The 22233-nt window shown below is 42.1% G+C and overlaps 1 protein-coding gene across 8 annotated transcripts in view; it reads right to left on the bottom strand.

Moving 5' to 3' along the window:
- The window catches only part of LOC111974518 (tight junction protein ZO-1), a 162475-nt gene that overhangs the window by 70581 nt on the left and 69661 nt on the right, over positions 1–22233 (bottom strand). The window contains exon 1 of one of the 8 annotated variants that reach the window (XM_070447297.1): positions 21794–22223. The exons of the other annotated variants lie outside the window; for them this stretch is intronic. Coding sequence (XP_070303398.1) covers positions 21794–21817 — 24 coding nt within the window. The 5' untranslated portion in view covers positions 21818–22223. Of the gene's footprint in view, positions 1–21793; positions 22224–22233 lie in introns of those variants that run through there. 8 annotated transcript variants of the gene reach the window in all.

Below are 22233 nucleotides of genomic sequence, written 5' to 3'. Positions count from 1 at the left end.
TTCAACAGGACAATGACCCAACACACCTTCAGGCTGTGTGAGGGCTATTTGACCAAGAAGGAGAGTGATGGAGTGCTGCATCAGATCACCCGACCTTAACCCAATCGCATAGTCACTTCACCCCTACCTACATGTATAAATMACCTCAACTAACCTGTACCCCCACACACGGACTCGATACCCCCTGTATATAGCCTCGTTATTGTTATTTTATTGTGTTACTCTTTATAATTTCTTACTTTAGTTTATTTGGTAAATATTTTCTTAACTGTTAGCATTTCACGGTAAGGTCTACACTTGTTGTATTCGGTGCATGTGACAAATAAAGCTTGATTTGATTTGAGATGGTTTGGGATTAGTTGGACCGCAGAGTGAAGGAAAAGCAGCCAACAAGTGCTCAGCATGTGGGAACTCCTTAAAGACTGTTGGAAAAGCATTCCAGGTGAAGCTGTTTGAGAGAATGCCAAGAGTGTGCAAAGCTGTCATCAAGGCAAAGCGTGGCTACTTTGAAGAACCTAAAATATATTTTAATTTGTTTAACACTTTTTTGTTTACTACATGATTCCATATGTGTTATTTCATAGTTTTGATGTCTTCACTATTATTCTACCATGTAGAAAATAGTAAAAATTTGGAAAAACCCTGTAATGAGTAATTGTGTACAAACTTTTGACTGGTACTGTATATATTTCCTTCTTATACTAAGGCCAAATGATCACACTAGATGTTGCTTTACCTTGAACATCTTTGTCAACTCCCTGGGCACTGCTCTACACAGGTGCTGTTATAAACACTCTCTCTGTCACACAGACACAAACACCCACCCCAATACACACTAAAAACAAGGCTTTAATCCATTTTATATACACTAATTCTTTAACGGTGGGAATGATTCAGAGGAGCAGTGTACTGTTCTCCTAGTACACCAGTGCAGCTAACAGTTTCCAGGGCTCTCTTTTTGATGTGAGTGGGTCAAACCATGTGTGAAGAAAACACCTGGAAGAGCTGTGTGTGGAACAGTGGACATCAAAACCCACAGACGTCCACAAACAGGACCAGTGACCCCCCACTGTATTACTGGACATTTTCATATTGACAGCTGTCTTACAAGGCAATGCCACTGACTGGACTTACTGCTGGAAGGCTGCAGCTCATTGCTCAACACAGCAACGTATTTATCCTACAAGAACTGAATAGAAGGACTACAGTGGATAACACAAGCTGGAGAATTACAGGAGGAAGGCCAATGTACAGAGAAAATCCATGGGAAAATGAGTAGCTAAGAGCAACGGAGTTGGTTTCTATATTGGGCACGACGTGACGTTATAATGACGACGTGACGTTTGTTTTGGACTTTGGTAAGGGTTTTTTCGAGGCATGCCGAAGTCGGTAGCCGAAGTCCACACCCCTCCGTCAGCGATTGGTCAACAGTAGAGATTCTTCAGTAAAGTCTTTGTTGAGAGACGACTCGTTTTCATGCACATTTTTTCATTTAGAAATACCGCACCAAACATCATAGTTAGATATAAAACTGCGCGACTAAACTCTCGAGTCATCTTCGATTCATTCTGAATATTTTAATGAAGTGTATACTGGCTACGGCGTCTGAAAATGGACAACCAGTACTATTGCCACTTTTTTTCAAGCGAATGTCTTTTAAGGGAGTATGTGAGCACACTCATTCGGTTCGCCTAGCCGACTTAGGCTAGCCGCCAACCAAACTGATGCATGCTTACGCTTTTAGCCAAATAGACTTATATAAAGGATTTACATAGCTGGTGAGGTATAGAGAGAACGAATATGTGGTAGCTCAGGAGGAGGAGGGGTGCCTGGTGCCTTGGGTTGTGTGCAGCCCTCTGGCTGGATGGCATTCTGTAATGGGCTGTACATCACTGCTCCACTCAGGAGATGTGACAGATTCCACAAACAACAGGCTGCTATCAGCCAACCACACACAGGCTCCAGAGCAGAGAGAGCTGTATCGAGGGGATGACATGACACCACAGGCTTTCCTATGACATAACCCTCCCTAAGCTCCTCCTCATAATATTTGGGATGTGTGTACTGCGTAAGGTAAAACCCCCCTCATTTCACAAGCCTGATGAATACTGGGAGAGACAAGAGAACGCTTCCCTTAACATTGGTTTGGATCATCTATGCTCTGATGTACTCAACAGCAACGTAGCCCAAATTATTACTACTTTTATCTTGCTAGTCAAATTAAAATGGTAGTGCCAACTCAACCGCTCAGACAATATTAGCCTGCTGCACTAAAAGGAAATGTAAAAAAAACTGTAGTAGAAAAAAAGAAAAAAAAGAATGCTTAATCCGGTTAAGAGTTTTTCACAATCAGTCTATTAATAGCCTGTGTGCCTGCTCTGTAGGAGGAGAGAAAGAGGGAGAGAGGCCCTGCAGACCCATCACACTGGCTTTAGAATTTTAGAGTATAGCGAAGGCAAGCGTCGGCCAATCAGACGTGGGCAACACCCACAGCAGCGGCATGTACCAGCAGCCAGCTTTTCCTCGTGATGTTACCGTGGGTAAGTGTAACCATGGCAACCTTATCTGTCCTCTAGCTGGATCCCAGAGGAAGGAGGGCCCAGAATGCAGCTGCATCCTCTGCCCTGTGACACACACACAGAGAATCACATGGTCTGGCTGAGAGGAATGCACACATTACCAAACCCACTTTCACGCAGTTACAGCGCTCTGGAGTCACACCGTTTCTCAAATTAACATGTACGTACAACACTATATGCAAACACACGCGCAAGGTAACACAGAAAATATGCCTTTCAAGTGTGGCAGTAAGGACAGTAGCTGAACGCACCTCTACCCAATAATGAAAGAAGTCCCAGCAGACCGAGTCCCACTAAGGTGTGATGAGAGGGGACAGCCAGCAGGCTGATGATACATTGCTGCCTCGCTGCTGAATGTGCTGACACACTAAAACATGCTGGAGTCAATTAATTTCAACCAGCACTGACTCACTCAGCTCATACCCTGAGAATTCACCCTGTCACACTCATCATCAAGCTCTCATTGGGGATTTCTGCTTTGCAAACATGACGGACACACTAATATCTGACGGTAGTCAGAATAAAATACAAAACCTATAATCCATGGCATCCAGGATTAAAAAGTAAATCTCTACCATGTTCCTCTCTCTCTCTCAAAGGTCCATGCTGTCTCTCACAAAGGCAGGATAGATAAGCTGGAAAAGACTAGTCGGAACAGACACAAACCCCACGTGAATAGCTACTGTATGAGGCTCCATGGTAACCTTCACTTGCTGCTCATAGTGTGATGTCAGACCCAGGAGCATGGCCTGTGGGACACAACACTGTTTGTGGATGGCGCGTGCTGGCTGTGTACTGCTGTCTTTAATGTTAAGGAGGATTTAATAACAGAAGCCTTCCCTCAGGCTCTGTAGGCTCTGAGCCTTCGGTTGTTTACTGATCCTCCTCTACTCTCACATCTGGGCTGGTGAGTAGCAGCTCTGGGTGACCTGCCTGGTCTCCAGCAGCAGGAAATGGGAACGGTTTTCTTTCAAATACCAGGCCAGTTGAAGAACTAGAAACATATGTGCTTCTACACCTGCATTGCTTGCTGTTTGGGGTTTTAGGCTGGGTTTCTGTACAGCACTTCGAGATATTAGCTGATGTACGAAGGGCTATATAAAATAAACTTGATTTGATTTGATATCATATTTCTGCTCCTACATCAGGCGACTGCAGCACAGAGACAATCCTGCCTGGCTTTAACCCCTGTAACTTCCAGAGGATGACAGTCTGATGACCGCCCTGTCCTCTACCCTCTAACTAGTCAGAGAACTTCAGCGACAGTAGAGCTTATTATATATTATAAACTCGGTGGTTCGAGCCCTGAATGTTGATTGTCTGAAAGCCGTGGTATACCACGGGTATTATAAAACATGTATTTGTACTGCTCTAATTACGTTGCTAAGGTCAATATACCAGATTTCTCTACATGAGCTTAAGTCAAATTTTGTGAAACATGGGAAAGTTATGCTGCTTTGAAAGTTGATACACTTATGAGACACGACATTGAGATGCTGCTAAGATTTCCACTCTTGCGAGAAAGCTCCTTTGTTTACGCCCATTCAGCTCGTTCACACCCTCTAAAACGTTAGCCCCACCCATCTCTTTAAGAATTCACATGCTAATGATCACATCAGCATGACATTGTCCTCTAGAAAGTCTTCTCTACTTAAATCTTCTCCCAACTGAGATCCGGTCGATAGCACCAGTTAAATTCAGTGCAGCAAAGTTTGAGAGCTGTAGCAACACTTTTGCAGTTGTCCACAGCTATATCTTTCCATAACATCTGCGGTAGCAAAGATATACAGTGCATTTGGAAAGTATTCAGACACCTTGACATTTTCCACATTTTGTTACGTTACAGTCTTATTCTAAAATGGATGACATTTATTTTTTCCCTCATCAATCTACACACAATACCCCATAGTGACAAAGCTAAAACAGGTTATACATTTTTGCAAGTTTATTACTAACAAAAAAACWGAAATATCACATTTACATAAGTATTCAGACCCTTTACTCAGTACTTTGTCGAAGCACCTTTGGCAGCAATTACAGCCTCAAGTCTTCTTGGGTATGATACTACAAGCTTGGCACAACTGTATTTGGAGAGTTTCTCCCATTCTTCTCTGCGGATCCTCTCAAGCTGTCAGGTTGGATGTGGAGCGTCGCTGCACAGCTATTTTAAGAGATGTTCGATTGGGTTCAAGTCCGGGCTCTGGCGGGCCACTCAAGGACATTCAGAGACTTGTCCCAAAGCCACTCCTGTGAAGTCTTGGCTGTGTGCTTAGGGTCGTTGTCCTGTTGGCAGGTGAACCTTCGCCCCAGTCTGAGGTCCTGAGCAGGATTTCATCAAGGGTCTCTGTACTTTGCACTGTTCATATTCCCTCGATCCTGCCTAGTCTCCCACTCCCTGCCGCTGAAGAACATTCCCACAGCATGATGCTAACACCACCATGCTTCACCGTAGGGATGGTTCCAGGTTTCCTCCAGACGTGACGCTTGGCATTCAGGCCAAAGAGTTCAACCTTGGTTTCAATTGTTTCTTATGGTCTGAGAGTCTTTAGGTGCCTTTTGGCTAACTCCAAGCGGGCTGTCATGTGCCTTTTACTGAGGAGTGGCTTCCGTCTGGCCACTACCATGAAGGCCTGATTGGTGGAGTGCTGCAGAGATGGCTGTCCTTTAGTAGGGTTCTCCCAACTCCACAGAGGCACTCTAGAGCTCTGTCAGAGTGACCATTGGGTTCTTGGTAACCTCCACGACCAAGGCCCTTCTCCCCTGATTGCTCAGGTTGGCCAGCCCTAGGAAGAGTCTTGGTGGTTCCAAACTTCTTCCATTTAAGAATGATGGAGGGCCAATGTTTCTTGGGGAGCTTCAATGCTGCAGAAATGTTTTGGTATCCTTCCCCAGATCTGTGCCTCGACATAATCCTGTCTCGGAGCTCTACGGACAATTCCTTTGACCTCATGGCTTGGTTTTTGCTCTGACATGCACTGTCAACTGTGGGACCTTATATTGACAGGTGTGTGCCTTTCCAAATCATGTCCAAATCAATTGAATTTAACACAGGTGGGCTCCAATCAAGTAGTAGAAACATCAAGGATGATCAATGGAAACAGGATGCACCTGAGCACAATTTTTAGAAATATACAAATTTGTTGTTAGTATATTTCTAAAACCTGTTTTCACTTTGTTATTATGGGGTATTGTGTGTAGATTGATGAGGATTTTTTAAATGTAATACATTTTAGAATAAGGCTGTAACAGAATGTGGAAAAGGTCAAGGGGTCTGAATACTTTCAGAATGCACTGTATACTGACCAGGGAAGCTCCCATTCTGTTATAGACAGAAGCCTGTGACATGACAGACCAATCAGGATTCATCTCTCGGCAAGTCCAAACCCTCCATTACCTCAGCCAATCATGTCTAGCCAGGAAGGATCCTGTCTTTCTCCCTATATAGCTTTGTGCTTTCTAATTGGCTAAACTAGGCTCATAATTAAAAATGTTTTGTTAATATTTACGGATTCCATACAAGTTTGTATTTATGGCACAATAAAGTGCACATGTTCAAGAAGGCATTTCAGAAGAAGAAAAAATATTTAAAAACGGCCCTACTGTGAAGTAGAAACTATAATCAAACGTTTCCGATCCTGTAACCATTCACAAATGAGGATGATTTCCTGTAAGAGACTTTCACAGCCCTGATGTGCAGCAGTGCTACCCAGTGACCCAGAGAGATACAGTAGGCCTAGCATATCATTCCCAGCTAGCCCACCAGCAAAGTCATCCCCACTCAACCAGAGCCTAACTGTCCTCTCTCTCTGCCATCAGCAGTAAGGATGGAGCATGATGAACTTCACTTGGAACACAAACTTTTCCCCACAAACAGCAGCAATATCAGAGCCGAAGGGTTAAAGCTCCACTGAGCCACTTCCTCAAACACATCCTGCACTTCACTTGTAATCACTGTCAAAAAGGTATCTAATGAACTGGTAGGGCTGGACGGTATACAGTATTTTACTATATACACCTGTATTGATGCACAGACCGGTTTGGGTTTTTCTCAATATAGGGGGTGCTGTTTCAACYTTACCATTTATCGTTCCCAAATTAAACTGCCTCGTACTCAATTCTTGCTCGTACAATATGCATATTATTATTACTATTGGATAGAAAACACTCTCTAGTGTCTAAAACCGTTTGAATTATTTCTCTGAGTGAAACAGAACTCGTTTGGCAGCGAAATTCCTGACGGGTACTGCAAAATCTGAAAATGTTGACCCTGTTCTAGGATCAGTTTAAAACTCTGTATGTATCCTATGGGTCGACATGAACTGCACGCGCCTTCCCCTGGATGTCAGTAACCAATGAGAATTGGAATGGAGTTTCTAGGCAGATCTCAGACCTTATAAAAGGCCATGGCATGGGGGGTGCACTCTTTTCATTGTTCGTCATTGCGCAGAGCAGGACCTCAGCATGGCGTTCGGAAAAGCTCAAGTTATCGGCCTTAGATATATCGTGTTGATTTTAATCGAATATAGGTGTTTAGAAACATCATAACGAAGTTATTTTAACCGAGTTATATCAGTTTATGCGAGTATATTGCGTTTTCGGAATTTCCTTAGTATTGCGTTTTGAAGATTTGGGCATGTCTGCGCCACATAGCTAACGTTAGCTGCTATTTTCCAAAGTTGAAGAGGACGTTTTACAACCGAGCAACGATTATTTTGGACAAAGGACAACTTGCCCAAGATTCTGATGGAAGCTCGTCCAAAAAGTAAGAGCTATTTATGATTTAATTCGTATTTATGTGGAAAAATGTAAAAGGATTTGTCCGCCATTAATTTCGGCACTGGTCTGGCTGTAACGCACACTGTATGTCTAGTAACGTTAATTTAAAAAATTAACACAGCGGTTGCATTAATAACTAATGCATCTTTCATTTGCTTGTCCAACCTGTATTTTTTTTGTCAAGTTTCGATTATTTATCGATTAGATTAGGTGCCTCTCCAAGATGGCGCCGGCCAGAATGCCTGAAAATGTTGCTACTGATCACATTGTATAACCACGATTTGTGCTGCTAATATAGCACATTTCGAACAAAACCTATATGCATTGTGTAATATTGAGTTACAGGACTGTCATCTGATGAAGTTTATCAAGGTTAGTCAAATTATATATCTTTGCTGGATTGTTACGATCGCTAACCTTTGCTGCTGGTAAATGCGGTGTGTGTTTCTGGCTATTGTGGTAAGCTAATATAATGCTATATTGTGTTTTTCGCTGTAAAACCACTTAAAAAATCTGACATATTGGCTGGATTTCACAAGATGTTGGGCTTTCATTTGCTGTACGCTGTGTATTTTTCAGAAATGATTTATGATGAGTAATTAGGTATTTGACGTTGTCTCTGTAATTATTCTGGGCTGCATCGACGCTATTCAGATTGCAGCTGCAATGTAGAACTGTGATTTATACCTGAAATATGCACATTTTTCTAACAAAACATATGCTATACATATAAATATGTTTATCAGACTGTCATCTGATGAAGTTATTTCTTGGTTAGTGACTATTTATATCTTTATTTGGTCGAAATTGTGATAGCTACCTATGCAGGAAAAAAATGGTGGAAAAAAAAGTTGTGTCTTTTGCATCCGTGGTTAGCTAATAGACTTACATATTGTGTCTTCCCTGTAAAACATTTAAAAAATCAGAAATGATGGCTGGATTCACAAGATCTGTATCTTTCATCTGGTGTCTTGGACTTGTGATTTAATGATATTTAGATGCTAGTATTTACTTGTGACGCTATGCTAGGCTATGCTAGTCAGCTTTTTTACTGTGGGGGGTGCTCCCGGATCCGGGATTGGGACCAATTAGAAGTTAACTTCTATAAATGGTATTTCATCAGAATTGTTCTCACTAAAACAATAAAGCTTTTCTAGAGTCTTTACAGCTTTTACATCTAGTTAAGAAGATGTGCTTGAAGGATTTTTTTGTTCAATTTGATAATGTGCTCTAGCTTATTAGTTAGCTAGCTAGCTAGCGTTAGCTTGCTAACTGAGCAATGCAGTCACATCAAATTGGAGTGGTAAGTGCAGCACAATGCACACAACACTAAATGCTTTAGCAAGCTAGCTATCTGGCCACTGTAGCTAGTAACATAATTAAATCACAATGGATTAGTTTCCATGAAGAAGCCTGTAGCTGGCCACCAAGAGTAAATGCAGTGTCTTTACTTTACCTAGCTAGCTAGCACAACAGCTAGTTAGCTAGTGAATGTTAGCCAGCTAGCTAAACATATCTATGGGCTGTGTGAGATTATGGAGAGTTTATTCAATATTTTCTTTCACATCTTGCTAGCCAGTTATCTAGCTGTGGCCATCTGGCTAGTATCAACAAGGGCTTTGTAGAACAACAGTAACATTAGCACATCTAGCTAGTTAGCTAACATTGACATGACCATAAAGCAACACACCCGGACATGCATTGCCAAACAACGCTTCTGCCACAATCTGGTTTGGAGAATTTGACGACTTGGTTGAAGACTTAAAGGGCCTTGCTGTGTGAACACAAAAGAGATTGACTGCCGACACTCTGTTCAGATGTGCTACGTACTGTTGGCAGGCAAACGTTTGACAATCCTGATGTTGTGTCTGACCCATTAGACTGCGCTGAGGTCAGGGACGATAACCAGGCCCATGCAGGCAGCAGGAAATCTGGCATTGCCATCACACAGGAGTCTGTAAATCAGCCCTGGACTCAGCCAATCACTAGCCACACAGCTATCAGCCCTGCCACAGAACACAACTTAACAGAGGTCAGGAATGTGCTGATAAGAAGCCAAGGCCCAGCTCTCTCGCGCTCTCCCTCCTTTTATCTCTTTCCCTTGCTTCTCTCTCACTTTTCCTCTTTTTGATAACACTGGAAATACTGAGCTCAGTATGAGAACATGCAGAGCGAGAGATTGTAACACTCAGGGAGATTACTACATTAGTTTACTTATCACAGGACACTAATAGAAACTTTTGAAAGAACAGGCTTGGGTTGGTCGTGAAAAACGGAGAAAAATACAACAACCATACAGCCATTGTTCCGATCAAACACAATCAGAGGTGCAGTAATTGGCAAGCCACTAACAAATCAGCCATAGGAGGAGGAAGATCTCCTGCTCGAGAATAGGGCATTGGAGAGCCTTTCAGAATGAGCAACATGAGGCAGGGACTAACGAAGGGAGGTTAATTAACGGTGACTGGGGATCGGGGTGTGTTTGCTAGTGTCGTCTTATGGAACTAAACCCAAACACGACCCCTGACAAAACGTTCCTATGTCACCATTCTTAAGCTGGGATTTAAAACACACACACACACACACACACACACACACACACACACACACGGTGGTAAAACAAAGGGTTTATTCAGCAGGGGGTCCTTGAGGCTGACCATGTTGGCCTCCAGAGAGCGATGGTGCCTGTCCCTACAGTACAGTGGACAACAGAGCAGATTCCCATCCAAAATAGTTTGTGCATATATTATGACAACATTTTGTGACGTTTGTTTGTTTTGGCCTTCAGCAAGGGTTTCTTCGGCTGTTCGTGCACACAAAAAATCTTTGAGGCAAGTCAAAGTTCGGAAGCCGAAGTCGTCCGAACTTATACATCACAACGTGTATACTGGCTACAGCGTCTCAAGAGGGACAAACAATATCATTGCTGCATTTATCGTTTTCAAGTAAAGGTCTTTTCAAGCGATGGTCGAAGGTATGCGAGCACACTCGTTCAGTTACCCGATTTCGGATAGGAGCCAGCGGAACCGAAGCATGCGGAAGTCTTCATGGGCCAGCCAGCCCACTACCCCAGCAGGGCTGGGCCTCCACCCACACACACACGGCCCAGCCCCACTAAAACAAGAAGCCAAGTCCACTCAGAGAAATTCCCAAGCTTTCAGAGCCTCTCAGTCACAATGGCCATGTTGTAGGCCTCAGCCTGGCCCACATCTACTGAATTAATGAGTTGGTTACTGTTAGAGGCCGGGCGACCATGTTACTTTCCCACCCTGCATTTCAGAGGAGACGCAATTATCATATCAGGGAGAAAACATGCATGCATTAATGAGTAGTACATGCATAATAATAATAATAATAAACCTTAATTAATAACACCAACATCTAGCAAGAGCCCTGGTTCATCTCTAGGTTGCTGCCTTTTCCTAGCCACTGTGCTTCTACATCGGCATTGCGTSCTCTTTGGGTTTTTAGGCTTGGTATCTGTATAAGTACTGTGACGTCTGCTAATGTAAAAAAGGGCTTTATAAATACATTTGATTGATTGAGGCTGAGTTTATCTAGAGTTTAATCAATCTATGCATAGACCCAGTATCTCATCATACATGAACTAATTACAACATAGAAGTTACGGGAAGGGGGAGACGACTATACAGTTCAAGTCAGAAGTTTACATACACCACTCCACAAATGTCTTGTTAACAAACTATAGTTTTGGCAAGTCGGATAGGACATCTACTTTGCGCATGACACAAGTAATTTTTCCAACAATTGTTTACAGATTATTTCACTGTATCACAATTCCAGTGGGTCAGAAGTTTACATACACTAAGTTGACTGTGCCTTTAAACAGCTTGGAAAATTTCAGAAAATTATGTCATCGCTTTAGAAGCTTCTGATAGGCTGACATCATTTGAGTCACTTGGAGGTGTACCTGTGGATGCATTTCAAGGCCCACCTTCAAACTAAGTGTCTCTTTGCTTGACATCAGCCAAGATGCATTCTGTCTCCTAGAGATGAACGTACTTTGGTGAGAAAAGTGCAAATCAATCCCAGAACAGCAGCAAAGGACCTTGAAGATGCTGGAGGAAACAGGTACAAAAGTATCTATATCCACATAACCTGAAAGCCACTCAAGGAAGAAGGCACTGCTCCAAAACCGCCATAACTACGGTTTGAGACTACGGTTTGCAACTGCACATGGGGACAAAGATCGTACTTTTTGGAGAAATGTCCTCTGGTCTGAGGAAACAAAAATAGAACTGTTTGGCCATAATGACCATRGTTATGTTTGGAGGAAAAAGGAGGAGGCTTGCAAACCGAAGAACACCATCCCAACCGTGAAGCACGGGGGTGGCAGCATCATGTTGTGAGGGTGCTTTGCTGCAGGAGGGACTGGTGGCATCATGAGGAAGGAAAATGATGTGGATATATTGAAGCAACATCTCAAGACATCAGTCAGGAAGTTAAAGCTTGGTCGCAAATGGGTCTTCCAAATGGACAATGACCCCAAGCATACTACCAAAGTTGTGGGAAAATGGCTTAAGGACAACAAAGTCAAGGTGTTGGAGTGTCCATCACAAAGCCCTGAGCTCTATCCTATAAAAAATGTGTGGGCAGAACTGACAAACCTGACTAAGTTACACCAGCTCTGTCAGGAGGAATGGGCCAAAATTCACCCAACCTATTGTGAGAAGCTTGTGGAAGGCTACCCGAAACATGTGATCCAAGTTAAACAATTTAAAGGCAATGCTACCAAATACTAATTGAATGCATGTAAACTTCTGACCCACTGGGAATGTGATGAAAGAAATACAAGTTGAAATAAATCTACTATTATTCTGACATTTCACATTCTTAAAATAAAGTGGTGACCTAAGATAGAGAATTTTTTTACTCTGATTAAATATCAGGAATTGCAAAAAACTGAGTTTAAATGTATTTGCCTAAGGTGTAGTAAACTTCTGACTTCAACTGTATGTTGAATCAAAGGGCTGGGATCCTGAGAGAGAGAGAGAGAGAGAGAGATGTGATAGAGAACAGACAACACTCAGGTTCCACCTTAAAAGGGCTAAATGAGAGGATGTGACAAGGGTTTCTTATATGGTGTGCACACTATGGCCTCAGTCAAGTACACCATCAGAACTCACCAGGAGTTGTGTGTGCATTGTGAGCAAAGTATAACTATAGGCGCAAGCCACAAAACAAACCTTGCCTGCCATAGCTATTTGTCAAAGACAGACAACAGGGTTGTTTTGTTTGTGTGTGTGTGTGTGTGTGTGTGTGTGTGTGTGTGTGTGTGTGTGTGTGTGTGTGTAAAATCAGTGGCAGGAAGGTCTTGTTTGAATCCTTATCCTGACTGCACGTATAAAATCGGTCATTATGGACCATTTAAATTTGTAGTTTGTATAAACAGGACACTGGAGCATACAAAAAGACAGCAAAGATTACATTCTTTCTCCTGAGGAACTGTAATTGTATTACTGGAAAACGAACATTACCTCAACTGCCTTTCTGAGAAATTACAACTCATACACTTAATTAAAAGGTGAATTCTACAATTTCACAAATGGTGATTATATAACATTTGAAAGCGGTTTCCAGTGGAGTAAAACTCAGAGGGTAGAGTTGAACAGTAGAAAATAGAAGGCTTAGGTTTTGCTGTGTTAATGAAGCAATTTAACAACATAACCCCAGTTGCTCCCGGGGCTTGAGTAATGATATTTTTCCTGTGTACTGAGACAGAAAGGCTTAAGTCAGACTTTATACACAAAATAACAGTGGATGGGAGAGGATAGGGGGAAGGTGGGAAGAGTAAAGGCGTCAGCTAGTTTCAGCTCGGCTGGCGCCTAGCCGAATTCCAAACAAGTGTGCTCACACACTCCCTTAAAAAGACCTTCACTTGAAAAACAAGAAAAACGCGGCAATAGTACCGTTTGTCCATATTGAGATGGCGTAGCTAGTACACACCTTCTCAAAACAGTTGAAATTATTCTATGATAACTCACTTCATTTTGGCATTTTTGCAGAGGAGATCTTAGTTGTGCAATTTTACATCTAACTAAGATGTTTGGTGCAGTATTTCTCAAATTAAAAAAATAACCACGAAAATGAGCCGTCTTTCGTTGAACGACAACCAAGACTTTACTGAAGAATCTCTACTGTTGACCAATCACAGATGAAGGGGCATAGACTTCAGCTACCGACTTCGGCTTGCTTCAAGAAAAAAAATGTGCGCCCCCAAACATCCCAAAATGTAAGCATAATACAGTCTATGCACTAACTGTTTCGGCTGGGAAGCATGTGGACGTCGTAAGGAGGGTGAGAGAAGAAGGGAGGAATAGGTAAACATGGCAGAGTTGCTCAAGGGGACAGACAAACTAAAAGAACACTAACTGAAGACACACACACACACTCTCTCCAAAGTGTGCTGGGGAGACAGAGTGAGAGGAGTAGAAAGTGCAGTGCAGCTGCGCCTGAGACTGATTTAGTCTGATCAGTACCAAGGCATGTTTTAATAAAACAGACACACAGGACAGAGTCGACATGTATGAAATGTAGTGAATATTCCATAAACAACTCTATGAACACGGGGACCTATGGTTGAAGTATGACCATTGTAATGACATGCATATGTAAATATTGTACGTCATCGTCCATAACTTCTGTCCAGATTTAGGGGGCAAAAATAATTCATGACTAAAGCAAAATAGGATGGGCTTGCACTGTGAAGAGGGCTCCAGCAATGTGGCAGGTAGGTGACCTACATAACAAAAACATGATCATTTCCCGAACGAGTGACTAAAAAAATGTAGGATAAGCCATAGGATGACTATTTCAACGCTCTGAGCTGCAGTCAGTCAGTCAGTCATTCACACACAAAAACAACCAGCCTTGCCTGTGTCAAATCCCTTGTGCTGCTGGTGGTTCCTGACTGAGGATAAATCCTCAGCGATCTGACCTGCCAACAAGGCAAGGATGGGTGGCTTGGCTGGCCTGGGAGCGGCAGGGACATCAAATCTACCATTTTACAAACCAAACACGCAAACTGGGGTAGCTACAGAAACCGCAGTTTCTCCTGTTGAGGAGTCAAAACAGAAATGCTGAGATGCTGGTTGGTGCGTGCAGAGAGCAGGCACCCTTTCCTGGAACCCAATCCCAGGGACCAGGCACCAGTGTGATTGTGGGAGATAAGTATCAGTCTACTGACTCAGCAGGAGGTGGGGGGTGGGAGAGACAGATCTGCTCTCTCTGCTGTGTGCTTCCCTGCCTGTGAAAACACCACGACAGTCCCAGTCAGTCCCACTACCACAATATCAACAATCCCGCCTCCCCCATTCATGATCCCTGTAATTATCCGGCCAGCTTACTCACACAGACACACCAGTAACAACACACCATACACCAGGAGCAGGATACTGGCAGACTGGGTAGTCTGCCTGTCTGAGGCAATGAGAGAACATGTGGGGTCGTTAATCTTTCCCAACACACGGTGGTATCACTCCTCCTAGATTCTAGAGAAAATTCTATGTCATTGAATCTAGTCTACAGCTGTGTTTGGTACTTTTGGCAAAACATAGATTAGGAATTCTGTAAGAACCCTCAAGTTGTCAAACTCAATTCTCTATCTAGCCACTATTCTGGGGTCACAGATAGAAAGCAGTGAGAAGAAAATAATGGTAGACTGCAAACAGTTTAAAGGCACCCCCATATCTCTAGGATTTAATGCTGTGATTATGGGTGAGAGATGAGGTCTTTTTTTAAGGAGGTTCCATGTGATTCAGATTATATAGGCAGTGCATCTCCCCCTCTCCCCTCCCTGTGGTATGTTGTTCTCTCCCCCCCCACCTGCCTCTGCTGTGCCCGTCAGTCTTCACATTCCTTCCACACATAAAGGTATCTATAGGACCGATACCCACTGATAAGGTAAGTGCAGCACTTCATTAGAGTATCATTGTTACCAAAACATAACAGCAGGTTGCCCTCTCCTTAACAACCCATGACCAAATAACAAGGGGGAAGACACTTCCAACAAGGGTCTTTTTTTCCCTGTGCTGTATAAATCTATGACTTCAAAGAGAAAGGAAAAATAATACTACATCACAGCAGGCCATTTAAGGCGCATTTGAATTAAATTTGTCCCCCCAAAAGTGTGCATTCTGAGCAGCCATCTTTGACATTTTCCAATCCAGTCCCCCTCTTGACCCATTCGGTTTTGAGCAGAGGTTGGGTGCTCTAGCTAGCTATCATACGAGTCAAGACAGAGACAAACACCACAGTGCTTATTTCACAGTAGTATGCAACACAGCCATGTGGAACTGGAATAGAATATGGCATTGGACAGGCTGAAGGACAGCACKCTTGCCAAGAATGCTCTGAAACCCCCAGCGTTCAGTGACAAGTGTTCAGCTGCTGCTCATCCAGGGCCAACAGTCAAGTCCCCTGGGACGACGGGATCCATCTTGGACACAGACCGTGTCAGTTTGGGCCATCTTAATGAAGTCCAGCACTATTCAATAAAACAATTAAAAACACACAACAGCTACACATTAAAGCTTTGCAATGTTTCATCATCTAAAATCTGTAAAATCTTGTCTCAATAGAAAGGTAAAGTTGGAAACCAAATAAGTTTGCTTATATGGGTGATTGTTAATGGCTACAACCATCAAACTAGTAGTAGTAGTAGTAGTAGTAGTATTAGTTGAAAGGATAACGAAAAACATCTGCGGTGCACATTCATGTTATAAACGTATCATTCTATTTATCGTTATCGCATCAATTCAGGCAATTTATCCAGGTATGGATTCTTGTCCTTATTGCCCAGCTCTAATTCAAACACAATCCAAAACAAACCATTATGTAACTCATCAAAATTATGTAATACATTGAAATAATGTATCATACGACATGTTTTAATATAACTCCGTAAGTAACTGTAGTTTGTTATGCATGTTATGAATGCTTTATGAGAGACTTAACAGAAAGAATTAGGCTACCACTAGATAGCATCTCCCCCTCAGGAGACTGAAAGGATTTGGCATGGGTGCTCAGATACTCAAAAGGTTCTACAGCTGCACCATCGAGAGCATCCTGACAGGTTGTATCACAACCAAAACAATGGCAACTGCTCGGCATCTGACAGTAAGGCGCTACAGAGGGTAGTGTGAACAGCCTAATACATCACTGGGGCCAAGTTTCCTGCCATCCAGGACCTATATAATAGGCGTGTCAGAGGAAAGCCCATAAAATTGTCAGAGACTCCAGTCACCCAAGTTATAGACCGTTTTCTCTGCTACCGCACGGCAAGCGGTACCGGAGAGCCAAGTCTAGGACCAAAAGGCTCCTCAACAGCTTCTACCCCCAAGCCATAAGACTGCTGAACAGTTCATAAAATCGCCACCGGACAATTTACAATGACCCCCCCTTCCCTTTTTGTACACTGCTGCTACTCACTGTTTATTATCTATGCATAGTCACGTCACCCCCACCTACATGTACAGATTACCTCAACTAGCCTGTACCCCCGCACACTGACTCAGTACCGGGGCTACCTGTATATAGCCTCGTTATTGTTATTATTATCGTGTTGCTTTTATTAGTACTTTTTATTTTAGTCTACTTGGTAAATATTTTCTTCTTCTTGAACTGCACTGTTGGTTAAGGGCTTGTAAGTAAGCATWTCACAGTAAAGTCTACACTTGTTGTATTTAGCGCATGTGACAAATAAAACTTGATAACAGACAGAAGAGCTACGAGGGTAGTGTTAGAGATTCACCGGTACTTTTGTATAGTTTTTAGGCAGTATTTCTGAACATAAAGTTCACGAGTCAAAAGGTGGTCCCTGAAAATTGCATCACATACATTGCATCACACGTCATTGCTCTCTCTCACTCTGCTGTGTGTGCACGCATCTTGCTAGCTGTCACTAACGGTAAGGGGCTTAAGCTCAGTGGCTAGAACTTGAATTGCTATGGGGCTGGCCCACTTGGGGGGAAATGGCATTGCACAGCTTCCAGTAAACAGTCACTTTCTAAGTAGGGATTTTGTGGCCAATTGTGGTAATACAGTAATTCTGCTCATAGATTATGCATGTATGAACTACACATTGAAACATCCAGCACAAAGCAGGAAGTTTAAAAAAAATAGTTACTAGTCGCCAAAGTTCTGTAGCATGTCTTTAAGCAGTTGTATTTCACTACTAGATAAACTAGAGATAAAACGGTAGAGTCTAGATAACTGATGGTCATGTGGGCAGTGCTCTTGATAGGAAGCAGTGTTGTTTTAGAACACTTTGTCTGACCAAAACTGAAAGCTCAGCTGCACAAGGGYCCAGGGCTCCTAGCTCATCTTCATGGGGGCCACTTGAGACCCTCTGTCCGCAGAACCTCTCATGGCACAGAGAAAGAGAGAGCGAGAGAGACTAGCCCCGTCTGCACTGAAACATCCAGCAGCTCTCTCTAAAATAAAAAATATGGCTAAAGGACCACAGAGCGACTAGTGATACAGGAAAACAAAAACACCACCTCTCCAGGCCACAGAGAAGCCTAATTGCACCCCCCCACCCCCAATCGCTGATGTAAATGTGAGATGTGTAATCATCATCAAAGGAAAACAGAAGACGTGAGCTAAGTGAGTCCACTAAGGCCACAGGGACTCGTCCTCATAATTACCACAGCCTCTCCAGCCATACATGAGAGGGGGGGCAAGAGCACAGACTGCAAAGCCTTTCAAACCCCCTTGCTTAATTTCACTGCTATTCTTTCACCCTGAAAACACAAGCTTGTGGCCTATTTTTAGAGCGAGCTGATACAATAAATTATTTGTATTTTGTGGTGTTGTATTCCTATTCAGCGWGTGTAAACAGCAAAAGACAAGGGAGGGATGAGGAKAGAATTAAAATGTATTGTGGAAGAAGAGTTAATGTCTTCATGAGCTGGATTAATGGYGTTTCACACAGCTTTTGAAATGTTGGCAACGTCCACTCCTACTTCGTGCTCCAGCAGAAACACTATGAAAATGCGGCTGCTACTGCTGTGCTGAGTGAGCTCTACCTAATCCCATTTTCAGATAAACATGAGGCTGTGCTGCACACTTCCTCCAAGACAGGAAATGCATTATGATGAGGACAATTATAAGTAAACAATTATTATGTGACAARGTAAAAACGACCATTACGTTTCCATGACATTAATATAATTATTTTATTAGGGTTTGATTTCAGCATGCTTGACCTTTGACAGAGATTATGTCACCTCAACTACAGATGTGATCATGACCTGTTCCAGGTGTCACAACACTGGTCTAGAAACAGCATTCAGATCATTCTCTGTATCCTTCATTACTCAATGTGACTCTGACCACTGGAATATGTGTGGTGAAATTCCTCTGGACGAATTCATAGTACACATGGGCCTGTGACTGGACCGATAAAACCACAGGCATTCAAGTTACACTTTTCACACAACATTCCTGACATTAGTCATAGCTAGAYAGATATTGCATGTATGGTGTATTGTACTACAAACATCTATAGGAGTTAAATAGTTATGTGAAGTGAATTAGGGGGGTGTGGGTCTGAGGGGCATGCACTGCTTGATGTGGCCTCAAAGCTATTCCTTAAATAAAGCAGTGATCCCTGAACAACAGTCCCTAACTCAATGTATGGTAAGGTATCCTATATTGAAAACGTAATCATCCAAGCAGAGGTGATGTATTCAGATTAGAGGTCGACCGATTATGATTTTTCAACGCCCATACCGATTACTGGAGGACCAAAAAAAGCCGATAACGATTAAATCGTCAGGTTTTTAAAAATATATTTGTAAATGACAATTACAACAATACTGAATGAACACTTATTTTACCTTAATATAATACATAATAAAAATCTATTTAGTCTCAAATAAATAATGAAACATGTTTAATTTGGTTTAAAAATTGCAAAAACACAGTGCTGGAGAAGAAAGTAAAAGTGCAATATGTGCCATGTAGAAAAGCTAACGTTTAAATTCCTTGCTCAGAACATGAGAACATATGAAAGCTGGTGAGTCTTCAATATTCCCAGTTAAGAAGTTTTAGGTTGTAGCTATTATAGGAATTATTAGGACTATTTCTCTCCATACCATTTGTATTTCATATACCTTTGACTATTGGATYTTCTTATAGGCACTATAGTATTGCCAGCCTAATCTTGGCTTGAAGTCATAKACAGCACTGTGCTTCAAGCATTGCGAAGAGCTGCTGGCAAATGCAGGAAAGTGCTGTTTTGAATGAATGCTTAAGAGCCTGCTGCTGCCTACAACCGCTCACAATCAGACTGCTCTATCAAATCATAGACTTAATTATAATAAACACACAGAAATACGAGCCTTAGGTCATTAATATGGTCAAATCCAGAAACTATCATTTCGAAAACAAAACGTTTCTTTCAGTGAAATACGGAACCGTTACGTATTTTATCTAACGGGGGGCATCCCTAAGTCTAAATATTGCTGTTACATTGCACAACCTTCAATGTTATGTCATAATTATGTAAAATTCTGGCAAATGAATTACGGTCTTTGTTAGGAAGAAATGGTCTTCACACAGTTCGCAACGAGCCAGGTGGCCGAAACTGCTGCATATATCCTGACTCTGCTTGCACTGAAGGCAAGAGAAGTGACACAATTTCCCTAGTTAATATTGCCTGCTAACATTCATTTATTTTAACTAAATATGCATCTTTAAAAATATATACTTGTGTATTGATTTAAAGAAAGGCATTGGTGTTTATGGTTAGGTACATTGGTGCAACGAAAGTGCTTTTTAGCAAATGCACTTTTGTTAAATCATCACCCATTTGGCGAAGTAGGCTGTGATTCGATGATAAATTAACAGGCACCACATTGATTATATGCAACGCAGGACAAGCTAGTTAAACTAGTAATATCAACCATGTGGAGTTAACTAGTGATTATGTTAAGATTGATTGTTTTTTATAAGATAAGTCTAATGCTAGCTAGCAACTTATCTTGGCTCCTTGCTGCACTCGCGTAACAGGTGGTCAGCCTGCCACGCAGTCTCCTCGTGAATTGAAATGTAATCAGCGTCCAAAAATGCAGATTACCTATCGTTATGAAAACTTGAAATCGGCCCTAATTAAATTGGCCGACCTCTAATTCAGATTGAACAAGTGGGCCAGAGTGACAGCCAAATGAACCAGAAGGCTTATTTATCCGTGAACACATGCTGGTAGAAACACATTCTATATCAAAACAGATGATAGCCTTCTTGACAGACCGAGCACCATCCAGCAAACAGAACATTGCACTTCAGTTGTCACTTGCACTTTCAATGGACGGCTGTCCACTTTAAATATCCATAGTATGATGTAGTGAGATACACCACATAGGACACACCTGCATTACATCACCTGAGATGGTTCCACCTGAATTGGAAAAACTGACCAAACCTGAATTTCATTAGTGTGAAACTACAGTACACATTCCTAGGTTGTCAGACAACTCTGTGTGACAGAGAAAACAATTGGCACACTTGAAAACATTGGTATGCGTTGTAATTTGTGGATTAACCTATTTACAATCACTCCCAAAATGTGTTACTGCCAGCTTTCACCTGGTCAAACAGGGTTGAAACATGCCAAGCCAAACCACTAGAACAGATACATTACGTATTTTAATCCACATGGTCTATCTTGACCCTACGCAGTGTGTGTGGAGCAATAGCATGTACAATTAAGACGTGTCTAACTTGACCCCGTTCACTCGAAAATCTGCTTAGGCCCAGTAAACAAACATGATTGCCCGGTGAATGACACCGATATAAAACTACGGGTTGTAGTTTACTATTGGTTCTAATGAACAATCGTGTCATTGTATCAAGACTATGACATAATTGATTAACACTGAACATTCTTTACCCGGGCTTTGAACGTCGGAAACCAACCGTTACAGTATTGCAACGCATTATTATGATATCGTCCATTCAAATAAAGTTTGCCACAGTAACTGTTTTCACTGTCAAGACAAACTCAAAAATGTAACTAACCACCAGCATTGAAGAAATGGTATGTGGCCCCCAAATGTAGATGATCAACAGGTGTTTTCTTGGGGCACCCCTGACAATAATATGCAAACATTGTCAGTTTAGTGACCCCATTATTTTTTGTTTCTTTTCAAAACATTATAAAATCCTGAATGCTTCATGATCAATACCTCCCTGGTCGCATGAATGACATTCACCTAACATAAATACAGTTGAGGTAACGTTCGATCATGTCGATCTCATCAACCACTGACAACATTGACAGAGACACATAAACTAGACGAACAATCTGATGTTGATAGTATTTCCCAGTTTCCCTTGATGAGAAGATTATGCATTCGGCGCAAAATAAAATATACTTCGTAACTTTTTTTCTGTTGTTCCGTCGGGTATCCTACCTTAGAAGCTGTTTTGGCAGACATTTTACTTGCTTGCTCCGCTCCCAAAGTAGCAAGTTAGTGTTAGTATTATCACTTCAACCAAAGCGCAAAATTCCTTCTTCTGAATTTCGCCCAGCTGCCGCCACGCCGGGCAATAATATTTTATTTTTTCAGGACGTCGTGAAACATGACCCAAATTTGTGTGTGAAAAGTCCAAAGTTCATTATCTTCAGTAGTTTGCCTTCAATGTAACTTTACCCGATATGCCTATTCATTTGAAATTACTCCGTTTAAAATAGTCCAACTCAAATACGTTGCCTTTTTGTAATTTATTTTAATGAACGTTGGTTGAAACGTTTGAAGAAATGTAGATATCACTTCGTCCGCAAATCCAAAGCAGTAAAACTGCAATGGCAGGCTTTGTATGCCTCTCCCTGCTCGATTCTCTCCTCTCCAAC

This window comes from Salvelinus sp. IW2-2015, linkage group LG15, assembly GCF_002910315.2.
Source record: "Salvelinus sp. IW2-2015 linkage group LG15, ASM291031v2, whole genome shotgun sequence".
In the NCBI taxonomy this organism is placed as follows: domain Eukaryota; kingdom Metazoa; phylum Chordata; class Actinopteri; order Salmoniformes; family Salmonidae; genus Salvelinus; species Salvelinus sp. IW2-2015.
The sequence above is the reverse complement of the archived record's forward strand: the minus strand, read 5'-3'. Positions and strand labels throughout refer to the sequence as shown.